This window comes from Apium graveolens, chromosome 11 (genome assembly GCF_009905375.1).
Source record: "Apium graveolens cultivar Ventura chromosome 11, ASM990537v1, whole genome shotgun sequence".
Classification (NCBI taxonomy): Eukaryota; Viridiplantae; Streptophyta; class Magnoliopsida; order Apiales; family Apiaceae; genus Apium; species Apium graveolens.
The window spans coordinates 41307674-41334954 of NC_133657.1; the positions used below are offsets into that span (position 1 = coordinate 41307674).

Genomic DNA, 27281 nt, shown 5'->3' on the forward strand with positions numbered 1-27281 from the left:
TGAAATCTTGCACAAAGACATGTAGCATACATAATATCAGGTCTACTAGCATTTAGATAGAGTAGAGAGCCAATCATACCTCTGTAATCAGTAATATCTACTGATTTACCAGTATCCTTATCCAGTTTTGTTGCAGTAGCCATGGGAGTGGATGCACTTGAACAATCTTGCATTCCAAATTTCTTCAGCAAATTTCTGGTGTACTTGTTTTGGCAAATAAAAGTGCCTTCTTCATTCTGCTTGACTTGAAGGCCCAGAAAATAGCTAAGTTCCCCCATCATACTCATTTGATATCTTGACTGCATCAATTTGGCAAACTTCTTGCAAAGTCTGTCATTTATAGAACCAAAGATGATATCATCAGCATATATCTGAACCAAAAGTAAGTCTTTTCCATGGTTGAGGTAGAACAGTGTTTTGTCTATAGTTCCTCTGTTGAATCCACTTTCCAGAAGAAACTGAGCTAAAGTCGCATACCATGCTCTTGGAGCTTGCTTAAGGCCATAAAGTGCTTTATCAAGCCTGTAGACATGATAAGGATAATTGGAATCTACAAAGCCTGGAGGTTGTTCAACGTATACTTCCTCTTCCAATTCTTCATTGAGAAAAGCACTTTTTACATCCATTTGAAAGACAGTAAACTTCTTGTGAGCAGCATAAGCCAAAAATATCCTTATGGCTTCCAATCTAGCAACTGGTGCAAATGTTTCATCATAATCAATTCCCTCATGTTGAGAATATCCTTTTGCAACCAACATTGCTTTATTCCTTGTAATTATGCCATCACTATCAGTTTTGTTTCTGAACACCCACTTTGTACCAACAACAGATCTGTTCTTTGGTCTTGGCATTAGGGTCCAGACTTTGTTTCTTTCAAATTCATTTAACTCTTCCTGCATTGCTTGCACCCAATCGGCATCTTGAAGAGCTTCTTCCACTTTCTTTGGTTCAGTCTGAGAAAGAAAAGAATTATAGAGACATTCACTTGAAGTAGTTATTCTTGTTCTGACACCTGCATCAGGATTTCCAATAATTAAGTCAGGTGTATGTGATTTAGTCCACTTCCTTGCAGATGGAAGGTTTTCTCTAGAACCGGATGCTCCCCCATGATCCATGCTATCTTCATCAACATTTTCTGATGATCCCCCTGAAACTATGCTCTCTGAGTTGGATCCTTCAGAATTTAAGTTTTCAGAACTATCAGAACTTGGCTTATCAGAACTTGATGAATCAGAACTTGAAGAGCCAGTTGAATGTTTTGATGCTTCTTGAGATGAGGTTGTATCTTCAGTATGCTCCCCCTGCACAGGTGCATCTTCCTTTGGCGTAGTCACCACAGTTTCAATAACATCAGAGTTTAATCCATCAGAGTTTGCAATATCAGGATTTAGACTGTCAGGATTTACAGTATCAGAATTTAAATCTTCATTTTCAAATCTCAGCTGATCATGATCATTGAAATCTTCAAGTCCAATAATCTTCTAATCATCAAAGGAGACATTGATAGATTCCATGACAACCCTTGTTCTTAAATTGTAGACTCTGAAGGCTTTTGTGGAAAGTGGATATCCAACAAAAATTCCTTCATCAGCTTTTAAATCAAATTTGGATAGCTGTTCAGGATGAGTCTTAAGAACAAAACACTTGCATCCAAATACATGAAAATACTTCAGATTTGGCTTCTTTTTCTTCACCATCTCATATGGTGTTTTTCCTTGCTTGTTAATGAGTGTTGCATTCTGAGTAAAACAAGCAGTCTACACAGCTTCAGCCCAAAAATAGGTTGGAAGCTTTGCTTCATCAAGTATAGTTCATGCGCCTTCAATAAGAGTTCTATTCTTTCTCTCAACAACTCCATTTTGCTGTGGAGTTCCAGGAGCAGAAAATTCCTGCTTGATTCCCTGGTCTTTGCAGAACTCTTCCATTGTCAAATTCTTGAACTCAGTGCCATTATCATTTCTTATTATCTTCACAGAATCTTTGACCAATTTATCCAGTTGCTTGACATGATCAATCAAGATAGATGCAGTTTCACTTTTTGTGTGCAAGAAATACACCCATGTGTATCTGGTGAACTCATCCACTATGACCATAGCATATTTCTTCTTTGCAACAGACATGACATTCACTGGACCAAATAAATCAACATGTAGTAGGTGATAAGGCTCAAGAATTGATGATTCAGTCTTGCTCTTGAATGAAGATTTTCTTTGTTTAGCCTTCTGACAAGAATCACAAAGGCCATCAGGAGCAACTACTGACTTTGGCAGTCCTCTCACAAGATCTTTTTTGACTAGTTCATTTATATTGTTGAAATTTAAATGAGAGAGTTTCTTGTGCCAGTTCCAGCTTTCTTCAATTGATACTTTACTCATCAGACAGATTGCAGAACCATCAGTACTTGTTGAAAGCTTGGCTTCATAAATGTTACCATGCCTGTATCCTTTCAGAACAACTTTGCCTGTAGATTTGCTTATAACTTCACAGTGTTCTTCAAAGAAATCCACATGATAACCTCTGTCACTGATTTGACTAACACTCAGCAGATTGTGTTTAAGTCCTGAGACCAGAGCTACTTCTTTAATGATGACATTCCCAAGATTGATATTGTCATATCCCAATGTTTTTCCAATGTTGCCATCTCCATAAGAAACACTTGGGCCGGCTTTCTCCACAAAATCTGATAGCAGGGCTTTATTTCCAGTCATATGTCCTGAACATCCACTGTCCAGAACTAAGATGTTTTTCCTGTTGCCCTGCAATCACAAAGACCACTAATGATTAGTTTTAAGGACCCAGACTTGCTTAGATCATGTGGCCTTATTAAGTTTGTTAACATTTGCAGCGGATTTTGCATCAGAGTTTATGTTAACATTTTTCTTATGAGCATTTACACTATCAGACTTTGTATCAGAACTTACACTAGAAGGAACAATGCTAACTTTCTTTAAAGAAGGTTTTATTTGATAATAATCATAGTACAAACTATGATATTCCTTAAAAGTATAAATGGAATGCCATAAACTACCACAATGAAAACAAGGATTTTGTGGCTTAAATCTAACAGACTGACTCTTAACTCCTGACTTTGAAGGTAAGGAGTTTATGTTCTTATTCTTCCTGCAAAAAGAAGCCAGATGCTTAGAACTTCCACAGTTATGACATATTTTTCTAGGAGCATTAGGAACAGGCTTATGATCATTGCTTTTATTCACACCTTCCTTTCCATTCCTATTTTTCCTAGGTGTTTGTACCTTGTTTACATTCTTAACATCTTTTAGCTTATGCTTAAGCTGCTTCTTTGTCATTAAGCCTACGTTTGCTTCAGTTGTCATTTCCTGTTTTAGTTTGTCAGAAGTTAATTCCTCTTTAACTTCTGATTTCTCAGTATCAGACTTTACAGGTACAAACTTAACAGGTTTTAGCTTTGGCTTTTGTTTAAAAACTTTAGGCTTAATTTCTTCAGTTCCTTTATCATTCTTATCATCTCCATAACCTAAACCCTCTTTCCAGTTTCCACTACTTAACAAATTCTGAGTTATTCTGCCAGAGTTAGTCCAAGTTCTGCTAATCTCTCTTTCCTTTTCTAACTCAGTTTTTAGAGATTCATTCATTTTAAGTACTTCATCCCTAACATAGACAACATCATCTCTATCTTTCTGAGTTTGATGGAACATGACTAACTCTTTTTCTAAATAATCATTCCTCTTTTTACAAGCAAGATTTTCAGAAGTTAATCTTTCACATGTTAAAGTTTGATCTCTATAACTAATGAACATGGTTTTAAGATATCTTCTCAACTCATTAATATCATCAGTATGAAAGGCATAAGTAGTTTGAGGTACCTTTAACTCAGCAGCTTCAGGACTGCTATCAGCATTTGCCATATCAGCATTTGCCATCAAGGCATAGTTCTCCTCACTTTCAGAATCTGAAGTGTCTGTCCAGCTTTTCTTCTTTGTGACAAGAGCCTTGCCTTTGTCACTCTTCACTTTCTTGCAATCAGGAGATATGTGGCCTTTCTCACCACAGTTGTAGTATTTGACATTTGTGTAATCTCCTCTGTCAGACTTTCCTCCTTTGCCTTCAGATTTTCTAAAATTCTTCTTATCAGAACTTGCACCTTTCCTGGAAAACCTCTTTCCCTTCCTGAACTTCCTGTATGCAATCCTTGTGATTCCTTTCACCATAAGAGCACACAGCTTCATCATTTCTTCATCAGCATCCATCTCAGGCAAGCTTTCAGTTTCTGAGTCATCATCACTATCAGAACTTGATGACTCAGTTTCAGACTTTGTGATGAGCGTTTTTCCCTTACCTTTCCTTGAGGTAGCTGCCTTGGGGGATTCTTCTTCAGCCTTAAGAGCAACTGTCCTTGACTTTCCTCTTTTCCTCTTGCTTCTTTATTCCATCTCAAGTTCATGAGTCTTGACCATCCCATAAATTTCATCAAGAGTTGTTTCATCAAGATTATAGTTGTCTCTTATAATTGTTGCCTTCAAATCCCAACTTTCAGGAAGAGATAACATGAATTTAAGGTTTGAATCTTCAATATCATACTCCTTATCAACTAGTGACAAATCATTCAAGAGTTTGACAAATCTGTCATATAAATCAGTCAATGACTCATTAGGCTTTGAGTCAAAGTATTCGTACTCTTGAGTGAGTATTGTCTTCCCGTTCTTCTTAATCGAATCAGTTCCCTGGCACCTTGTCTCCAAGGCATCCCATATCTCATTTGCAGTCTTGCAGTTTATTACCCTATTTGACATTACATTATCAATGGCACTATGCAGTAAGTGTCGTACCTTAGCATCTTTAGCAATTGATGCAATATTTTCAGCAGTGTAATCACTCTTCTCCTTTGGTACAGACTTTGCTGCTTCACCTGCAACTGCAACTGCGAGTTTGGTTGGTTTGTGAGGTCCTTCATGGATTCTATCAAGATATTCTGGATCAGTAGCTTCCAGAAACATAGTCATCCTCACCTTCCATATGGGATATTCAGATGGTTTCAGTATGGGAACTCTAATGGTCTCATATCGACTGTGGATTTGAGTCTTTGGAGGTTCTTCAGTTTTGATGGGCTTGGTTGGAGTTTCTGCTTCAGACATGATTGTTTTTTTATCTTAAACTGTTTGTGTGTTAACAGATTGGCTCTGATACCACTTGTTAGGTCACACACACTGTAGAAGGGGTTGAATACAGTGTATAGCACAATCAAATCGAATTCAAATAACACATATAACAGAAAAAAGATTTTATTCAATGCAATAAACTCTGTTTATATGGAACTGTCCTCTCTCAGTGATGAACAAATATCACGAGAGCTGCTAGGGTTACAATGAATAATATTCTCGATAATGATAACACTTATAGTGTAAACCCTATGTCTGTATTTATATATTACACAGTTACAAGATAATCGCTAATTGATATGGAATATAATTCTGCTTCCTAAAATATCAATCAGTTATCTTTTCTTCCAAGTATTCCATTCTTCATAGAATTCCTTCTTCATGCATATATCTTCTTACGTTTGTCCTGATCTTCTTTCCTTTCAATCAGCTGCCTTCCTTATCTGAAAGTTTCCTTTAAGTCCTTCTTCATGCATATATATAGGTTTACATATATTTAGGCCCATTACCAATATATACCCCGTATACATTAAAGACAAAAGACCTGTCATATTATTCATCCACACTCATATCTTTCCCTCTTTTTATTTCAACTATTCCAAAACTCTCATACTTTCGAACTCAACTGCAACACGTATGGGGTTGGTTCTTTCCATCCATTTCAGGTTTTTATGTTCCTGAACTTGCATTTATTTACCCGTATTACTTTGATCAATTTGCTAATTTATCGTTATTGTTTGTTAAAAGTCTTCCCACAGTGTAATACTATATTTATATATATATATATATATATATATATATATATTCAAGCAATGTGATATTAACACACTATTCTCTAAATTCATAAGTGGTTGTTCTAGTTGTATTAAGGGATTAAAATGTTATAGATATTTTTAAATTTCTGATGTTTTTGTCTATAATTTAGCTTTGATAGATATTTACATTGTCCAACTTCATTATTCTTTTATACAATTAAATTATAATACCATCTTCTTGCAGGAACACACACACCCAACATTTTTGCTTTGTCTATCGAATCTCGATGTTAACAAGACATATATGGTTAGTCCTACTTTTTTAATTACAAAATTATACCAGCAGAACAAGTATCTTGACCCATTTGTATATGTATTGAATTAATTTGCAGAAAGTACCATCTCACTTTGTCAATAAATGCGGAGATCATGTGCCAGAGAACGTTACCCTCCAACTACCAAATGGGTATCAGCACTATGTTCATTTCAACAAGGGTATGAAGAGGTTTGATAATGTTTGTCCTTTTTAAAGTGACTTTAGTGACTTTAATTCTGGGGAAGGTTTCCATCCACTGATCTATTAGGTGAAGGGGTCTTCACTATATTCGTACTTGATCGTTCGGGTATGGAGATTGACTATCCAATAATTAGTATCAAATCAATTCAGTTTAGTTACTTAGTAAACCTTTTTTAAAAAATGTATGTAGATATTGTTGATGGGATTGGTAAGAAATTTTGTTGTTCATACCGATGAGAGGCAGAAGCGATTCCCTGAAATAGTAAGCTCTAATATAGTGGGTGTGTGTGTGTGTATAATCGTATAATTGTCAAAGTGCACATTACAACATCTTAAGCAAACAATATATTCAAATGTTTTGCAACAGGCCTTGCCTTCAACATTTGTTGATCGTTTTCGACACATGATTAGAAGGAACAATTTTCTTACTCCTAATAATGGATATAAGTTCAAGTTCACATTTTCAGCAGTTGAAAAGAAGTTTATGAATCTCAGTGCAATATTCAGGCCCAAATACTAGAAAGCTGGTGAGACTGTCCTCTTTGAACTCTCTCATAAGTCTGAGTTTTTTGTGTCCATTTTTTCAAGAAAAAAACTTGAAAAATCGCTTTCTATTTCCTATCCTATAACCGGTAAGTTTTTATTATATACTTATGTTCTTATTGGTCGTTTGGAGGAGCTTAAATGGATATTATACTATATGTTTTTTATTATAGTCAATGCAAGTTTAGCAGTTCATCATGTTGGCAATATGCGGAGTTTTGATGTCACATTGATTCCATCTAATATTGATATGAACTCTCACGGAGTGGTACTGTTCTTCAAATTCCAAATTCATTAAATATTAACAAGTTAGTTATATTTAAGAATCATGTCTCATATATTTCTTTTTTTTTAATGTACACTATGTTCCACCTTGGATTGTTCTGGAGAAACGTAGTTGAAAGCATGTCAATTATGTCCTTCTAAATATGAGTAGACGGAAGTGGAAGGTTGGAATTGTCTTTTCAACTTCCAAAGCAAGATTTTCATTTGGGTGGGATAAGTTTATCAAGTAGAATAATTTTGCCGTGAATGACAAACTATGTTTTGTCATAACGGAGGATGATTACACTATTTTTTTTGTTGTTCAACAGAAATGACTTTTTGGTTAAATCAGTATGCGTCATTTTTTGAATCTGTTTTAGTACCATAACTTTTATAGTGAACTTAATTCTTAAAATCACTTAAACCCCTTTTTTGTATTTTTATATTCTATGAATTGTATTTGTCGACTACAATTACAATAATCTTAATCTTAATATTACTATAATATTAAATTTTCCAAATAGTGTTATATAAAAGTTCTAAAATTATGAAATTTTTAAAATTATAAAAGAAGATAAAGAGTTGATTCCTCAATTAATAAACATCACATGTGTAGAGCGACTACACACCCTATTATTTTAAATTTGTGTTACCACCATTTAATTGGTCATTCAGAATCACAATTATTCAATTTTTAAACAAATTTAGAATGCTCCAAATAATTAATAACATGAGATATTAAATATCGTGTATGTAGCGCGGGCACATGTAAAATTAACTAAAATTAAATTTAATTAGAATAAAAATAAATAAAATTAAAATTAAAATATTTATATTAACAATTTACAAATAGCTTACCAAAAGTTTGGCCTGTCTCATAAATTTGCCAATTTGCCTAAAACCCTGTCTCATAAATTTGCCAATCTGCCTAAAACCCTGTCTCCTCTCTATCCATTTGTCTCTCCAACAAGCTCTAGAAGCTTCTTCTGGTAAGAAGATTAGGAAATATAAGAAGAAAATGGTGAGTGCTTCTGCTGCTTCTCAGTATATTTGTTGTTATGGATGTGGTGCTCCTTTCGAGACCCGGTTATGTCGATACGGATATAGTTGTACCCTATTTTTGTAACGGTGAACCAGTAATTGAAATTTTAATTATTCAATTTAAGACTTAACTATTCCAGAATCTTTGCAGTCTCACTAAAATTTTCTTTTATGCAATGTTTTCAACTAATCCAAGGAGTTGGGAATCACCATTTAGGTTTTTGTTCTGCTTCCTCTAATGCTTAGTAATCCACAGGTTGATATAGTAGACTTCAACGGCAGCTTCTTGGCTCGTGTGCGCGACCTTGCTGGTGCTAATCCCATAATTTTACTTGTGACAAAGGTGATAATTTTTACTTCATAAAAAGCCATATGTATGCTTCTCTCTCTTTTAATCGCTTATTCAAGCACAAAGTAACAGATTTTTGTATTCCTTTCTAATTATTTTTTCTAATGAAGATATACAAACGGTGCATGAGATTGGAGACCACTCATTCCTGTTACTTACTGAACTAGGTTAGGGCATCTGGCTAGTTAGTGGCATTTCATACATTGCATTATTGTTGTACTGTACAACATGTAATGTAGGAGGAACATGATAATGAATATCTGAAACTAGTTAACTAAGCTATTGGCTGTGGCCTATATAGTCTACTATAATTTTTCTCCTCTTTACTTATATTTTTGCCCACTTCTTTATGGTTGACCTCCTTCCCAAAGGAACAGATTTTAATTATATTGGTGACTGGGTTGTGGAAGCCACCATGAAGAAAAAACTTAAGTAATCCATAAACTCTATTTAACTTAACTTTTTTGGTCTTATTCATTCATTTATTAAAAACATATTGGTATATATTGTTAGTAATGTTATATATACGAAAAAATTTTCTAAGAAAAATCTTATTAGGTATAAAATAGTTTTTTTTGTTCATCTTAGGGCTTCAAGTATTTGTAAAATTATAGCAGCAGAGCAGTAGTTCCTTTTAGCTGTGAAAGTAGGCAACCAACAAGTCGAGACATTACATGACATATCAGCTTTCTAAATAAGTGTCTAAGAGTTCTTTCTTAAGATCAAGATACCCTTAAACATAAATAGTTTGAAAAGAGTATACTGTACCTAAAAGAAGCAGCCTATATGATCACGGGCACGTTGCTATGAGAATTATTTGATTGCAGTGGAACTCATGACATTCCCTGATGACACGAGCAGTGAAGCTAATTTTTGAAGCTTTACCTATCTCTGACATGTTTATGAGCTGTATATACCCTTGGCTTTGTATTCAATAGGTACTTGGCAGAGGTGATCTATTATAGTAGGAGCCTTTTTTATTGTTGATGCTGTCAAGGGTTGTGATATGTGGCTAGTGTTCGCTCTTATTCTTTCTCTAGCCATCCTTTCAGTTGTCTATTAGATAATGAATACGAGTAGCTCGGTACACAAGGCTCCAAATGTGAAGCTATCATTCTGTTCTTAGATTAGGTTCATAATGACATGCACTTTTTTAGAAGAAGCTTGTGCTTTTATTTTATGGTTGTCGTCCATCAAAATTATTAACAATGTAGTTTGGACCACTTTATATTTTACATTATATTTTTTTAGTGAAATTACAAGACTAGGCCCAAAATTATGAATCAACTATGATTTATAATTTTTAATAATATAAATTATTAATTATGCACAGACACTGTGTTTTTATCTAAGTTAATTTTTATTTTCTTGGTGTGAATCCCTATGCTTTAGCTTATGAAATTTATGAACCTCACTGATTGAAACATCTTAGGTAAGTCATGTTTAATTATGTTCCTCTTTATGTCTCTTTTTTTAGAGAACCAAGAACAACGTTACAATTGCTAAGAAGAGTTATGGTTATATTATAAGACAAAATCTATTTTTTGCAGCATCCTTAGTGTTCATTTAACAAGTTCCAAGTCTTTGGTTGGAATAGCTGGGGTTGTGTCCGGAATTCAGAAAGAGAAGAAGGTACATTTTAGTGATTGTCATGGAAACTAAAATCTAATCAGTTCTTCAATCTTCTGGAACTTATTTTTGTACTCTGAACCTTATTTTGCAGGGGCGGGATGTTTATATTCTGGTTAGTAAGCTCAGCTATTGGTTAATTGAATTACTGCTCGATACTAATTGGCATATTGTGTATAATTTGTGCACCATTTTTGCACTTTTTTCATTACATTGTTACCATAGAACAACCACCAGCACACCTGGTGGAGAATCATGTGGATAAAGGATGGGGAACTTATGTTTTGTAATTCAAGATGTCTTTGTGAGTTGGGGCTTATTTGTTTATGATTGAATAAAACCAAATGGGCTAATGCTAAATCATTCATTGATTAAGATTAAGCATATATATGCCGATTAAAACAAATTATTACCTACACTAAGATAAAGCGTACCTAAGGGCTCACTCCGATATTTTCAGCTGAACAGCCCTACATTCTTGACCATTCTACATGTAGCATTCATATTTAACAAATGAAACATGTTTTTCCAGAACTGGTTTAATTCAAGAAGTAGGTGAGACATAGATGCAAGGTCTTCCGAGACTTTTATTTTGATTTTACACGGATTTACCTGGGATCATTACATTGTTTCTTACAGATTTGCTCCACTACTCTACTCGAGTAATCATATAGAGGTGTTTAATTGCTCAGTTCTCCCCCCTCCCCTCTCGCCCTCTCCCCCTACCTCTCCCTCCCCCCCCTCCTCTCCCCTCCATGTAGAGTAAGACCTTTTTTAGAGATTTTATATCATCTTGTTTTCAGTGCTTTCTCTCTCTCTCTCTCTCTCTCTATATATATATATATATGTAATAGTTGTGTTCTTCGTCTTATTTTTTGGGAAGTTTCTCATTATGATAACTATGAATAAAGTATTGTTGTTCACATGCTAGGGGTCTGCTAATGTTGGAAAATCAGCATTCATCAATGCTTTATTAAGTAAGTTTGCACTACGGCTTGAACTATTAAATTCAATCAGCGGGTCAACCCCTCTGTTTGACAAATTTATGTTTCATTTGTGTTCCGTCCATATGTTAAAGGGCACCTGTTTAATAATTTAAAACTGCTAACCCATGCTGTATATATATGGACATGTCTTTTCTTATGTGTGAGTGGAAGGAATACAATATACACTTGACAAGAGGTGTATTCATTCCTCAATCACCCCATTTTGTTTTTTAAGACAACACAGTAACTGTTATAGCTAAACTTTTTTACTCTAAAAGTTGTAGAGCATAAGATACTCACCTACTCACAATAACATAATGAATTGGGTCTACAGGCACGTAAATAATGGGGGACCAACATTTAAGGTAGGGAAACATGAATTCTACCTTGATGTGATTGGCCTTACCACTGATTTGTCATGCATGCTTTTCATAAGAACCTTCTGGCTTGTTTTTTTGTTGGTTCATGTTTTTGCTTGTATAGTCCTAGATTCCTAATCTTAAAACATAATTGCACTGTAAAAAGAGATGTTATCCTATAAGGATCCAGTTGCTGCAATGGCACGGAAATACAAACCTATTCAGTCTGCTGTCCCTGGAACTACTGTGGGTCCAATTGAAATCAATGCTTTCATAGGAGGGGTATGTGATTACTTTCATTCCTAGTACAAGCCATGTCATTGTAGTAGAAATTAATGTGTTTCTTTTATACTTTTGGGACCACAAGTTGTATTCACAATTTTCTTCTCATCTGTTTCATACTTTTCGACATGTTTTTTGTTTGTAGTACCTTGAACTTAGTTGAAATATTTGATACCCTAATACATTGATCGTGCTGGTTGGTCAGTGGGTTGAGTTTGTTTATTAGATTTCAAAGTCTTTATCCATATTACTAATATGCTACTTCATTCCATGTAAAGATAAAGTGTCCTTTAAATCACAGATCATTACACAATATTATTTTTTTATGGTTCAGAAATTATACGACACTCCTGGAGTTCATCTCCATCATAGGCAAGCCGCAGTGGTTCAATCAGATGATCTACCAGCACTTGCTCCTCGAAGTCGGCTCAGAGGGCAATCTTTTACAGTATGTTCTTTTTCTAAGACAATAAAAAAGTCTTATCCTGTGGTCGTAGAAACATGCATAATTTACCCGATTTATTATTCTTGTATCCTTCATTTGGGGGTTATTATGTTAATATAGAGTATGTTGTCTGACCAGAGGGCTCAGGTTCCTACAAATGATTTGGCACCTGAATTAATTAAATTAAATGGAATGAACGGGTTTTCCATTTTTTTGGTAGGTCTTGTTCGAATTGATGTATTGAAGGTAGTCTTTCACACTCTTTCTTATATTTGTCGTGAAAAGATGAATAATGGATGTTTTTTTTTTGGTGTTTTCAGGTCCTTCCTGAGACATGTTTAACATTTTATGGACCAAAGGCAGTTAAAAATTGCATTGTACCTACTTGTAAAGCAGATAAATTTTACAAGGTAACTCTTAGTATGTTCTTCAGTTGCTAACAGGATAGGACCGTGCACGTTACACTGTGCAAGTGCCTCAAAAAAAAAGAGAAGTATACCCTATTTAGGACATCTCCAATGATACACTATAATTCTAAATTAGTGTAACTTTAACACTAGTTGGATATAGTAAACGACGTCCATTAGGACACTATAGTAGTGTAAAAGTTAAACCAAATGAATATTGATTAGTATTGCATCAAATTTGTGGTAACACTATCCTTTGGTGTAACTTCTACAGCAAATTTATTTCTAAAATCCCAAGTATAACCTTATACTCAATAATTAAATAAGTTTGTTGCTTCCATGTTCTACCAAAAAGTTACAAAAAGTTGAAAAATATTCCTAGTAGTACAAAATATGCAGTTTCCAGTGTAGTGTTTGGTCGTAAACATGAAGAGCATCTTTTTTTTTTAATTGAGTGCTCTTGCACAGTGTATTTTACTTGGGAATTTATAGTGTAAAAAGTTCTACCAACATTGGTTAGACATCAGTAGGAAGTAAGGGGGCAGTGTTGTTAAACGCGAGATGCGCTTATAAGCGCAAAGGCTTCCTGGAGCATAAGCGAGAAGCGCAACGCGAGAAGCGCAACGCGAGAAGCGCGCTTTTTGAAAAACAAATTGCAATAGCTTGAAAAAATGTATAACAACGAATTTAACATATAATGAGCAAATCAGATTGTCATAAAATATGTTAATAATATCCAGATTCAAGTTTAGGGCAAAAACATTAAGTCTTTGTAATAAAATAAATATAGAGGATCAATTAAAAGTTCCATAAAGTAGTCATGGACTTCTTAATAGTTAATAACTTGACAAAAACTAAGGATCATCACTAACATAAACTAAAAATCATGATCAGGTTCTTCATCTTCTTGAAGATTTTCTAAATCTTCATTTTCACATGGTCAAGATTTTTACCCCCTCTTCGAATTCAATTTCATCTTCATCGTCTCCACTTTCATCAACTAAACGCCTTTAGATGATGATTCAATATTTTTTTTCCATTTTTGTTTCCACTAGAGGTATTTGACCTATGGTAATGATGATATACATATGTTAAGTACAAAATACTTAAATAATAAATATGTAAATTAATTACTTAAGTATTAATTATCAGAATTTTTAATTATTTACCTAGAATTATAACGAGGCTCTGTTGTGTGTATATACAAGAATCAGTACTATATACTAAGAAATCAGGACTCAGTATCTATATGTTTGTGTATGTGCTTGTGTATATATATGTAAGAAAGAAGATGATTACTAGAAAGGAGATAATCCGGCACATATCTTTTACAATTGTTGTGTGTATTGTTTGTATCGTTTGTTAGTGTCGGTCTCTTTTAGGGTTTTTATTACCATTTTCCTTAAAAAAAGACCCGGTCAAAGGCCCAGTCAGTAAAATTTAAAAAGCGCGCTTTTTTGCGCTTCTTGCATCTCGTTTAAGCGCTTCAGCATCTCGTTTAAGCGCAAGAAGCGCACCAAAAAGCGCGCTTCAGGATACTCGCATCGCATAATTGAATCGAAGCGCTTCAGCCTCTCAGCCTCGCATCGCATCGCTTCTCGCTTAAGCGCGCTTTTAACAACACTGGTGGTAAGGGGAAATTTATAAAGTTTGCACTTCAAGTTATCCATGCATTTGTTTAATAGCCCGTTTTTTTCTTACCTAACCCAGAAGTGATTCTCTTACAGATTTGTTTTATTGGAGTAGATGATAGTTTAATTATGAATATATCTGGAAGAGTGAAGAATACTTTCAGGATATATGTTTATACTTGGAATAAATTGTCTAATCAAAGGAAAGAAAGAAATCTGATATGGTAGTGATTGAGAAAAAATTTGGCTCTTATAGAATTAAATACCGATGGCTGTCCTTTATTGAGCCCATTCATTCGTTGCTGTATGCCCAGTGTTTTTCTTAAACTTTATTTTCCTTTCTTGTGTTGCTGTGCTTTGTGAACTGCTGGCTGGGAAGAGTTAGGAACACAATTTTGCTTTGTTTCCTTAGTATATGAAAATAAAATAAAAGTAACATTTCTTCTATTGCAGAAAGAAGTTGGAACTCTATTGACTCCTCCGATGGGAATGCGAAGAGCAGAACAATGGTCAGGACTTGAAACACACCGCGAGTTACAAATAAACTTTGAAGATCCAAACAGGTACGCACCACTGACCCTTTTAGCAAATCACAATTCAAGCTTCCAATTTGGGATTTAAGGAATTTCATAAATGCTCTAAAGTCTAGTCCATAGAAATATCAAGCAATAGAGATTTCAGTACTTCGTTTTCTTATAAATGGGAACGCAAAGAGAATTTTTTAGAGTGTAATATTGGCTCTATTGTCAATAAATGGATATTCTTAGAGTGTAAACATTTTGTTGATTGCATGGTAACCATTTTTTAATTATATATGAATTATGATTATTGAGCTAATTCTATAATTTTGCTCAAGCAGGCCAGCATGTGATATCAGGTCTTGGATGGATTTGTGTTGAGCCTGCAAGTAAAGAATTTGGCGTAATATCTGAACTAAATTTGGAAGAAAATGAAATTACAAAAGAGCTACATCTGAGAATTCATTTTCCGAAGCCAGTTGAGATTTTCTTTAGACCTCCGATGCCGGTTGGGAAGGCTGGAGGTGAGTGGTATCAGTATCCTGATTTAATGGAGAAAGAAGAGGAAGTAAGACCAAAATGGTTTTTCTGATACCAGTGATGGTGTGGGTTTTTAGCAATATGTTTTTTTCACTTTTTGTATAATAATGTCGAAGTAATAGAATTAAATATCTTATACATGATATGTAATTTAATATCAAATATATAAAAATTTAGAAGCAACATTATTAAAAATGTTTTACACTAACAGAGAAAAAGGAGACTAGTTACATGTTTTGTGTTTTTTTACAGTACTACATGTTTTATGTTTGTAAAAGAGAGGTCCAAGAACTACAACTACACTCCATGCATTCGAAATATTGGATCAGCCAAGTTACATTTTTATGCCTCAATTTTTCCCTTATGTGTTACCCCATGATAGCACACTGCATACCACAGAAAGATTGCAAATTTTCTTCTACTTATTTCCCTAGGCGAGGTATAGGATTTTCCAAAAAAGATCATACACAAGAAACTGCAGAATGGTGAATCTTGACTCTAAAAGTAAGAAAACACATATTTGCAAGCTGTTCTCCCATTGTTTATTTACAGAAGTTATTTAGAGATCCACAACAATTTGAAAATAAATTAGACTGGCCTTCAAATATGGGTATGAACTTTCATAAACACTTATAAACGGAGCAGGAAGTGGGGAGTCTTACAGGCATTATTTGTACATTCTCCAACTGCAGGCATTATGTCGTGCTCGTCTTCAAAAATTACATGAAAATCATTTGATTCCAAAGCACTAATATAGGCCTTCTCAGATTTAAATAGGCACATTACATTGATTATGTATTAATATAAATTGGCGTCCCCAAAAAAAAACCCATTTAGGCCGGTAGATCATTTTAGAGATCACCCACCTCAATAGATGGCAAAACTTGGCGCTTATTATGGAAGCTACAAGGTCAGTGAGCTCACTCGGGCAGCCGAAGGCATTTAATACAGTCATCCAGCAGCATACATCCATCACAAGCACCAACATGCACGGACATCAAATAGCCAGGCTTATAGAGAAGAAAAAGTTGCATTTCAGAAATGATGTAAGCATCAATGGCATCACTAAGAACAAATGATTTCGAGGGACTAAATCTGCACAGCTAAGAACGTATAAAGCCAGTAAAAAACTCTATAACATGACACTTGAAGGTATTCTCAAAGAGAAATTTGATTACACATTTGAACTATGTAAGCTGAAAAAAAGGACATGCAAGCTAAACTTAACTTTTTCTTTTCTAAAGTAATAAGCAAAATCGCTATATTATTGGGAAAACATTCTTAAATATTTTTAAATAGTAAAAATATAAAATAGCATTAACATTGTTCTATAACTTACCTGTGGATATAATATGCTGCCATCAGCCAGTAATTTGCTTTTGAGGTGTCGCCTTAACACTCCCACCAGAAACAGATGATGTACCTCCTTGCTCAATACACTGGATAGAAATTTTGAATTTGAAAATAAAATTAATTAAAGAGATCAAGAACAAGAAGTAAAGTTATCAGTCAAAAACTAGAATCTACGTACAGATGCATATAAAAGGGCATGCATCGATTTGCTTTTGTTATTTGTTTGCGAGATCTTTCCAAAATTTACACTCCAGCTATTTATCGATTTTATCAACAACTTTTTGGACACTATCACTTTGTTAGGACCTGTCCAGTCCTTATATTTGTATATATATATATAAAGAAACGAATTCTTTTATTGATAAACACACACACAACTAGGTGGTATTCGAGAGACCACCCACTCTCCACAAACACTCATAAGTCAATCTTATTTCTTCCTTCCCTAACATATAAATGACTTCCCTATTTATAACCTCAATCTCAACTCACAATCCCTAAATTAAAGCTAAAATATTATTATTCCCACCAAATCCTCCCTTTAAAATCCATAACTGATGCACACACTAATTATTCAGATTTGTACTGATTTAATAATTATTCTATTTATTATGTTTCCTAACATTACCGGCCGCCCAAACTTGAACCTTGTCCTCAAGGTTCAAATGAGAAAATAGTTTCATTCTTTCTTTTTCCTTTTCTTTCTAGTCGAGAACCCCTGGCTCTCCGCCAATAATTTTCTAAATTCCTCCCAAGTACAAGAAGGTGCTTGACATTCCCCACAATTGTACAAGAACAAAGGATCGTGTCTCAAGTATACTACAACTGACCAGACCTTCTTAGTTGGTGATGAGAGGTTAGTAATTTTAACATAACGTTCAGCCTCCAACGACCGACCTTCAAGTTTTACGCACGACCGACCTTCAAGTTTTACGCCTTCGAACATGACTGTTTCAATTCTTCGCGATAAAGAGTCCATGGATGCACTTGGATGCGATGAGACATTAGACAAACAAGTCTCTTGTTCTTGAAGTTTTCCAAAACCAATCATTTCAGAATCTGATTTAAGATCTCTTTCAGTCGCTTGTACTCCCTTCAGCTTCTCCTCAATTTCGTGGACCGAATTCGTGACCCGTTTCAAGCCTTGCCGATTCTCAACAACAGACGGTGATGGTCCACTAGTCTCGCGACTATAGCTGTCCATTTTTGCAAGTATGGCAACCATACCTTCTTTGAGGAACGAAATGTCATTTTGAAGCTTTTCAATGTTGAACTTCTGATATTCTGCTTGCATTATTTCAGTTTTTTTTTTCTAAGTCGTCGTTTTGATACAACTTGTTTTGTACCTATCGTTGCCCCGAGAACAACGTTGCCCCAAGAACAAAGGTGCTCTGATACCACTGTTAGGACCTATCCAGTCCTTATATTTGTATATATATATATAAAGAAATGAATTCTTTTATTGATAAACACACACAACTAGGTGGTATTCGAGAGACCACCACTCTCCACAAACACATATAAGTCAATCTTATTTCTTCCTTCCCTAACATATAAATGACTTCCCTATTTATAACCTCAATCTCAACTCACAATCCCTAAATTAAAGCTAAAATATTATTATTCCCACCAAATCCTCCCTTTAAAATCCATAACTGATGCACACACTAATTATTCAGATTTGTACTGATTTAATAATTATTCTATTTATTATGTTTCCTAACACACTTTCTCGCATTTGTTAAGTAAAAGTTGCAAATTCATTACTGATTGTATCATATGGTTATTTTATGCTTCCCACAGTTTCTTGGCACTGTCATACCCTTCAAACAATTTTATATGTTGATCCTCCATTAACATTAGCATATACATTGTCACAAAACTCAGACTCCTGTTTCTGAATATCAGTTGGTACGATTTTCAGTTTTAACGCCTCAATTCGATTGCAGCTTCCAAATTAACATGGATAAGCGCACAACCATTTCTTTGAGACACATATTATAGTTGGTGATATTAAGATTTAGTTTTGAATAGTTCAACGTAATCAATGTACATGTTATTTCTTGAGGCTGTAAAACGAGTCAAGCTGCTTGCCCCTAGCTCAAGTTCGAACTCGTTTATTACGGCTAGAGTGCTCGACTTGGACCTGAACTATTTTATCATTTTTGAATATACAAATATATATAGTTATACATTAAAAAAAATTCAAATAATTTGATTAACGAGCTCGTGAGTAAACTTGACCAGACTCGTTCGATATACCGCGCTCAATCAAATTAATGGAAGAGCGGCTCCAGCAGCTTAACTCGTTTAAAAATACTCATACTTAAACACATGTTGTGAATACTCTATAGACTAGAGGGTTAAAATACTAAGCAACCTCTAAAGTATGGCATGAGTAATACTCAACTGCAACAAGTTAATCTTATCTTACGCACAAGTAATACTGAATAGGAATAAAAAGGCCTTCTTAATTAGTTAACAAATTTCTATCATCTGCTAAAGGCAAGTGAACTGAAATTTTGTGCATATTTTTTTTTCATTATATAAGGTGCTTGTAAAGTTTGCAAGCTTATAGAGAATCCAGCACTAACAAGCATTAATTACTACTTGTTGGTTCAAACATAAACACTACTATTAATTGAAACGAGACAAGATAAATAAAATACCTGAAGAAGGTAACTATGCAGCCAATCCAGAGTCTGCGGAAAAGTTGTGGCTGATATGTTAGCAACCGTTAGCCCCTGTTCAGGAAAGTTGAAAATGAAAGAAGCTAATAATTGGTTATCGTTCTTGACGCCTGTTAAAAAACATGGGGAATAAAGGGCACAACATCATACTCGTAATACAATCAGTATGTAATTTTACACATGAAGCTTGTAATTACAACAAGCTCACCAAATTTAAAACTCAAAGAAGCAGGTGGAATAGGCATACCTGTGACGTAAAAGAGCAAAGGTAGTCTTGAATGGTTTTTAGGTTGCTTATTAGCTTATCTTTGTCCTGGAAAAAGTAAAACATATAATATCATTACAAATACATAGAGCCACTACTACAGAGAGCATATTATTGGCACAAGTCAATACATACATGAGAATAATAGCTCCTACCTTATGGGTTCTTTTTAAACATTTTCTTCATACTAGTATTTGTGTGGCCATATATTGATAACATTTAATACCTCTTAGTTAAGACTTGGATAAAGCATAAGATAAAAGTTATCACATCACCTCTTTTTTCAGACAAAGTTGACATACATTCATAAATTTTGACGTTTGACCGTATTGTAATATTATGTATACAGCATTGCACTTAACAAAATTTTCAAGACACTGTTCTATGGCTCATAATATTCTCTACAGAAAGCTTACCAAGTCTTCATACCTGTAGTGGATAATTGTCACTGAATGAACGTGTAGAGATCCACTCCTCTAGTAATGCCTGTAAAAAGCACGTATTTAGAGAAACACTCCAGTTTTTAAGAAGATATTTTTAAATTGACACAATTTCTGTCTGAGAATGAGGAACGGTAAGAACCTTATGGTCAAATTCTGCCATCTTTAGGACTATAGGAACAATTATTGGTGCAGCAGAAGCACCGCTTGACTTTTCTTTCTTCACAAGTAGATTTCTATCTTCCCCTGAATCTTTTGTTGAGTTCCCTGGAATGGCCAAAAACAAAATTATCAGATTTAATCCTAACTGTTATCTTGCACGCTGGAAATCATGCTAACAAATTGTAAACAACCAACGAAAATACAGGTTACATTCAACCTCTATCATCACGAGCTTCAGCAATGACAATTGATTGCAAACCATCAATAACCATATTCAGCTCATCTGCAGGAGAATGATGATTGTAACTAGCAGGAGCAATAGAATCATTAGCGGCTTGTGTTGCATTTCGCTCAACTGCCTCTGCAAATCTTTGCTCATCCAGTTTTGCTGATACATTTGTAGGTGTTTTATTCTCGTCGTCCATTAGGTATATACTTGGATCTAAATGCATGCCCTGCCATTAATAACATACAGTGTAAATCAGTTATTACTGGACCGTTGAAGATTCAGAATTACAGTAAATGAGGAGTGTATAATTTATACCAGCAACGAGAGGATATTAATAGTATTCTGCAGGAAATAGAAGACTAGCTTGGGAAACAATTAGATATTAGTATTTTGCAGGCAATAGAAGTCTATCTTAAAGAAAACAATAAAAGAGACTTGATGTAGGACAAGATTTGAAAAGCAAATAAGCTTTCAGATATTTATCGATAAGCAATGAATTATACAATTCCCGAGAATAAAATCATAGTATACCCAAGAAAAATGTATAATCAAAACTTCGTAATAATGTGAGAATTACAATACTTTTACACGGAATAGAAACCCTAATAAATAACCTAATGGACTAAGGCCCGTAAAAATTGGCTTTATTATAAATAACCTACTTAATTAAAAAATAACTAGTCCCACATAAAAAACATATGGATAATACACTATTTATCTTTACCCTAAATAAATATAAACTAATTAATAACATATATTAATTCTTTATTCTCGTTCCTCATCATTCTCCCCTTGTTTAAGAAAACTCAACCACGAGTTTTGTAAATATCAAGAATCACACAAGGATGAGATGGAACCAAGATGAAATTCATACTCTTCTGGAAAAGACGTAATGTAACAAAGACGTATTCAGCCACAATTCGAGTTTGGTAGTAAGCATGTGTAGACTAATCCTACTACTTTTATACGATTGCAGCTCTTGGTCCAAAGACTAAAAAATGTAAGATACCAATAACTAGGTGAAAATGCTGCAAGGAAAAAACAAGTTTTAAAGAGAGCGTAGAGCGGGAATCCCAGAGGAAAAGAAACTTTATATACGTGAAAAGGAAGTTCTCTGCACCTCAATGATTATTGGCTTTCCATCTTTCATTGCTTTCTTCAGGTCACCCGCCAGACCTGAAAGGCAAGTCAAGTTAAAGAATAATTATAATTAGCTTCATGTATATGTTTTAAAGAGTTTCAAATGTCTTATTCTCAACATTTTGATATGAGAAATACCTTTTCGAACTATTCTACATTCTCTACAAAATTCAGTAATTAATTCTTCTGGAGTACTGAAGTGTCGAGCCCATACCGGGGAACAAGCCAATGGTGCACTGAGATAATATCAAAAGAGCATAACAATATCAGCCCAGGGTTAATAACTATATAAGCAATTAGAATCTATCCTATCCATTTTTCAAAGAAGAAGTTAATGTAAAAACTTGAGAATATCATTAAGTAAGAATTGAGGGTAAAATTCACATTGGAAGAACTTTATGGTTAAACAAAAGCTAAACATCGTGCAACTTTTATCTATTTCCGAACACTAGATTTATTGAAAATACAGCGTCAAGTTTTTTAATATTATGTACGAACAAACATTGAATATTTCAATAATAAAAGAAAGGTTTGAGAGTCAAAACTAACAATTAAAATACGACTCAAATCCACCATTAATTACATTAGAAGTTATATCTAATCACGATTTACCTGATTTCAGTTTTTACTTAGGAACCACTTGTCTATTTACATAATACTGATATATAATCATTAACCAATTTAAACAGATCTATGAATGTATAATAGTATAGTACGTTCCATACTTGTAGTTGGATAATTTTTAGGTAAGACGTAATCAGACTTGAAATGACCATTACAACCAGATATAAAAACAAATGATTGGGTCAACTACATACTCTGTCGATGTCCGTAGCAACTCATACACCATGCCTGTCTGTAAAATTAGACACATCTATTAAAGTCAATACTAGTGACAACGTGTCATCAGACAAAAATATAAAGAAGCATGCAAAACATTAATAAACAGACTTGGCAATTAGTTTAGACGGGTTAACCTGCAAGACATTTGGCAAGTTTAGCCTTTGTGCAAGCTGGGTTGCAATTGTAGATTTTCCCACACAGGCAGTTCCACACACAAGGATTACCAATGGCACTCTTTGATGGTGAAATCTAAAGGAAGACAAAGGAATGTACAAAGTTAGGATTGACTTAGCATCTAATGACCTATTCCCAATTTTCATTCTTATGCCCATATTCTTTTGTCTACAATACAGTGGGTAAGAAAGCTATTTTTTGTTTGAAATACGACACTGAACAGAGTTGATTTGGTCCCCCTTCTGACTTTTTGCAGAAGAGTATTCCTATTCAGTTACAACATCAAAATATACAAACAGCGGCATTTTATTAATTTTTTGATTATCTTGTTGAGAGTGCATGAAAGTGGAGTTAAAAAAGGCTGAAAAAAAAAGATATGCACCATACACGCATTGAACGAACAGCTTAGAAGCTCAGCATTAAAAAGATTTCATTGCCAAATCATACAAATGAAGAAACATTGCCACGTAGTTAAGTCACAAGTGTCCAGTTGAACCAGGCATTTAAAGAACACAGGATATTCTCAGAAGTCAGAGCAATAGTTGCAGTTGGTAAGGCCCCTTTTCAATTTAATAACATGTTGAGTTTCACTAGTGCAAAATTGCCAACAAGTCTTGACTATTTGGGTAAGACTGTAGCAAGATAAAATGACCCAACTTGTTGCATTTTTATTATGGATTAAAAACTTTTTTTAATTGGTCCTCTGAACTTGACAGAATATCTTAAACAGTGAAAGCATATTACGTTTACACTGGAAGATGAAATAGAGGATCCAGCGAAAATTTGTTCACCTTGTCATCATCTTGTAACGATTTATGTACTCCTCTCCATAACCCCGTCGCTCCATAAGCTATAAGGGAGACAAAATAATAGGCTTCAAAACCAAAAGATTGGCAAAAGCTATTTGTACAATAATAAGAATTCCAGGCATGCTCGTCTATATTTGGAGGTGAATATGTGTATCTATCATTTTATATACAAGCAATGACAAAAAGGAGCAATAAAGTGGAACAAATATTTATATACCTTAAACAGGTTAGCTTCAAGGTCCGACTGAGAGCTGCAAAATATTTTGAAATAACAAAACATTCAAGGAATCAGTAAGTGACAGATGTGGGAAATGAAAATTTAGAGACGGCGAGCAACATACACATCCAGAAGGCTGTTGTCTATGAGTAGCTTTTTGAGTTCAAGAGCAATTTTAAGGGCCACGTGATTAGGAATCTGCACAGAAATATTGTTGAGACTTGAAATTGCATATAAATATATATATATATATATGTATATATATATATATATATATATATTCTGAATGCAGGTCCTGTTGTTATATACAGCAGTACCAAAAGTCATAACTGGAAAACCAAAGTGTCAGCGAATTCATCAGATATTTAGGTAGGATTCAATTATACAACAAAATGAGCCAGCACGTTGAAAAAAATACAGTTATATAGGTTTCTTAGTTAGTGACTCCATCTTTTACAAGATATATAATTTCAAATGAACAACTTTCAGGAACTAATGAATAAATAATAATCATATCTTTTGACGTTATCATATACATTTCTAACAAATTTATATATAGAAAACAAAATGTTCACTGAACCTACAATTATATTCGCATCGCGATAATTGTTATTCATAAGTAATGTATTTTGAAGAACAAGTTCGAATCCCACGGGAGGAGAATTTATGATTATGCCTCCTGAGCCAGAGTCTGTCGCTTAAATGCGGTTTACCTTGGTTCACGTGGTTTGCAGGCTATTACGTGAACCCGTAGGGTTTACCCAGTGCGCACCCACCCGAAGGGTAGCGGCTGCGGGTTACCTACGATAAAAAAAAAAGAACAAGGAAAGGGGAGGTGAGAATTGAACTCCTCTTTATCACTTCCAGCAGTTGAGCACCTTTGCCACCGCTCGTGCACACAATTCATTTAAAAAGAGAAAAGAGAATTACTCACTTATCTCATTCGAAGGGGTAAGCGAGGAGGGTAGGATGTACGTAGCCTTACCCCTATCCAAGAGAGTAGAGAGGCTTTTTCCAGAAAATGACCCCCAATATATCCGACACGACGATTGAACCCATGACCGGAACCCTAACCCCCCAACGCGATAACCATCATTCAGTGCTTCATGACAACATTAATACTTTGAGAAATCTAATGTATGATCCAGAAGACTATCTGACATTGTTTGATAAAAAACTTGAACAATTAAAAATCATCCAATAAGTGACCCTATTATCAATCAGGTTGGGTGGCCCCCACAATTTAGTTGGTTGCTCGGAGATATAATCCATGACAATGAAGCCACGAGATGTAAAAATTAATAGGCTAAACAATTTATGCTCGTGCACACATGTTCAATGTATGTTAATCAAGTGCATAAAAATTAAATTGTATAAACGACCAAGTAGTGGAATAAAACCAAACAAAGTTGTAACCAACAACCAAGCACCAAAACTCTAAAACTTTAGGAGCATTTCCAACCCATTGCACTACTTTGGGTGTGATTTTGATAGCAAAATGATGTAAAAGTTACACTAAATCCAAAATCAACTCCAACTCAATAACACTAAATTTTACAACAAAAGAATTATTTTGTACGATAAAGATAATTTTAGTGTTTAAAGAACAAAAGTTATAAAGTTGTTGGGATAAAAATAGAATGAAATTGTTGAGTCAGTAGTGCAAAACTCCAAAGAACTGTAGTGTTTTGTTTGGTTGGGATGAATGGAATTGGAGGAAATGAAATTTGAAGTATGATATAAATAAATGTTAATAAATCACATTCCTTCCTTCATTCCATTCATAACAAACTAAACTAGAGTTCAAACCCCAATTTCGAGAAGGAATGCTTCATTCCCCATCATACCTATTATCTTCACAATTTTTATCATAAAGAATCTGTATCTACCCATTTCTTTAACATTCCCCTCAACCCAAACCTCCTTAATTCCTTTTAATATAATTCATTCTGTTCCATTCTTCCCAAGCAAACACTACATAAAAGCTACATGTTTTGGTGTTATTTTTACGCCAAAATGGGGCAGCTTTTAGAGGTGGGATGTAATTGATTTTTACTCCAAAATGGTGTAAATTTCGAGTTGAGTTGGAAATAGTCTAAGTATGTTCCTATGATAAGTAAGTTTTTCGGCACGAAGCAAAAGTAGGTGCATGAGTATTTTGCTAAGATATGTAATGATATCAGCATGAACAGGGACTATGTATTGAAGACAATGAAGTAAATTGACAATGGAATCATGGTGAGTTAGAGGATTTTATAGACCTTTGTAACAGTCAACATTCTGCTAAGTAAAAATCTGGAGAGAACATAGTAATGATCGGCATTATCACCTAACCACACCTTCACCTGAACCATTCAAAATGGTATAACCATTACAAAACTAAGAATAAAGCCAATATACTGTTTTGGCAGAGAGAAGAAATAAAAAAAAAACAACACTGTAGAACATAGAGGAAAAACAGGGACCTTGACAAAATCGTATTTGGAGGAAGCGTTGCGAGTGGAGAATCGAACAGCTGGGATATTTAACTTGTCTTCTTCTTTGTATTCAGAATCATCATAACTTGTGGTACCAGGGCTACTGCCTAATGCAACCCCTCTTTCCTTGTTCATTTGCACTATATCCCCCATTTAAGAATAAAACAGTAGTCGAAATTACAACCAACATACAAAAAATTAGCAACTCGATTAAGCCATAGAATCATAACAACAACAACAACAAAAAAAAGAAGAAGCTTCAGCATTTATAAAATAAGCTTCAAGAATTTACACATCGGTAGCATCCTAAATGTCAACTCAGAGTCATGGGACATATTATATTCTGCTAAATACGAAACAAAATTAACAAATTGTTTTCACATATTTGCAATCAGTATTAAAATTCAGTAAAGTTATAATCAGGTGTAATAATGTGATTCGCAATTTATACAACAATTAAAAAAATGAAGAAGCTGCTTATAAGCAAAATTAATATAAAAAAGCTAGGATGCTCCGACTCGGTTGTTTACGGTGTCGACACGACACGACCCGGGTACGGACACACGGAACCCGGTAAGAGTTTGTGTTATGTGAGAGGCTGCAACCCTAAAAAATTGAGCAGCGGCGCGATGGAGAAGAAGAGAAGAAGCATTGCACAGTTATCAAGATATTACCTTTTGATTGCAGAGCTGCTTTTTGATTGCGGAGCTATCACTTGTCAGCTGTCTATTTTAATTTTCAACTTAATATTAACCAGACCTGTATATTTTAAAATTTCTACCTCAATTTATAGAAAAAAACTTATTTGGATATTTGTCAAATAAATAAAAGTGAATCAGAAAAATATTCAAATCGGTAAAATTACATTATTTTAAATTTAAATTTATTTTTTATAAAATTATAAATCAATTTTTCATTTCCAAAATTAAGAAAGATTTTTTATATATTTTTTTGACAGAAATTAACTTGTGTAATTCAAATTATTTGATGCAAATTAACCGATCACCTTTTTACAATAGATCTTTTTCATATTTACATATTTTTTGTTAGTATCAAAGATTTAAATTCAAAAAAAATA

General features: G+C 34.3%; 1 protein-coding gene and 1 pseudogene across 8 annotated transcripts; one reads left to right on the forward strand and one right to left on the reverse strand.

The window, feature by feature from the left end:
- Positions 1-8352: 8352 nt before the first annotated feature.
- On the forward strand, positions 8353-15620 carry LOC141696659 (NO-associated protein 1, chloroplastic/mitochondrial-like; annotated as a pseudogene).
- A 383-nt stretch (positions 15621-16003) lies between these two features.
- LOC141697005 (P-loop NTPase domain-containing protein LPA1 homolog 1) lies at positions 16004-26956 on the reverse strand. 8 transcript variants are annotated; one of them, XM_074501183.1, is made up of 17 exons: positions 26878-26956; positions 26192-26343; positions 25988-26071; positions 23851-23924; positions 23727-23760; positions 23492-23550; positions 22661-22775; positions 22502-22539; positions 21822-21919; positions 21664-21719; positions 20532-20769; positions 20295-20419; positions 20142-20198; positions 19695-19760; positions 19427-19501; positions 16744-16843; positions 16004-16507 (listed from the first exon to the last, which is right to left on the reverse strand). In XM_074501183.1, the coding sequence occupies exons 2-16, from the start codon at positions 26336-26338 to the stop codon at positions 16766-16768; spliced, it is 1344 nt and encodes a 447-aa protein (XP_074357284.1). In that variant the 5' UTR covers positions 26339-26343; positions 26878-26956; the 3' UTR covers positions 16004-16507; positions 16744-16765. The 8 variants fall into 8 exon arrangements, 6 of the variants coding, with proteins under 6 accessions (XP_074357284.1, XP_074357282.1, XP_074357283.1 ...); XM_074501181.1 differs by lacking the exon at positions 26878-26956 and having other exon boundaries at positions 16004-16414; positions 26192-26871; XM_074501182.1 differs by lacking the exon at positions 26878-26956 and having other exon boundaries at positions 16004-16499; positions 26192-26871.
- Between the last annotated feature and the right edge of the window lie 325 nt (positions 26957-27281).

Bases quoted from the DNA above. Each gene is read 5' to 3' on its own strand.
- LOC141697005 (XM_074501181.1), bottom strand. From the start codon at position 26,356: ATGGGGGATATAGTGCAAATGAACAAGGAAAGAGGGGTTGCATTAGGC. The intron at 26,072-26,191 runs GTCCCTGTTTTT...TGAATGGTTCAG, and splicing joins CCAAATACGATTTTGTCAAG to GTGAAGGTGTGGTTAGGTGA. The intron at 20,420-20,531 runs GTTGAATGTAAC...TGGCCATTCCAG, and splicing joins TGAAGCTCGTGATGATAGAG to GGAACTCAACAAAAGATTCA.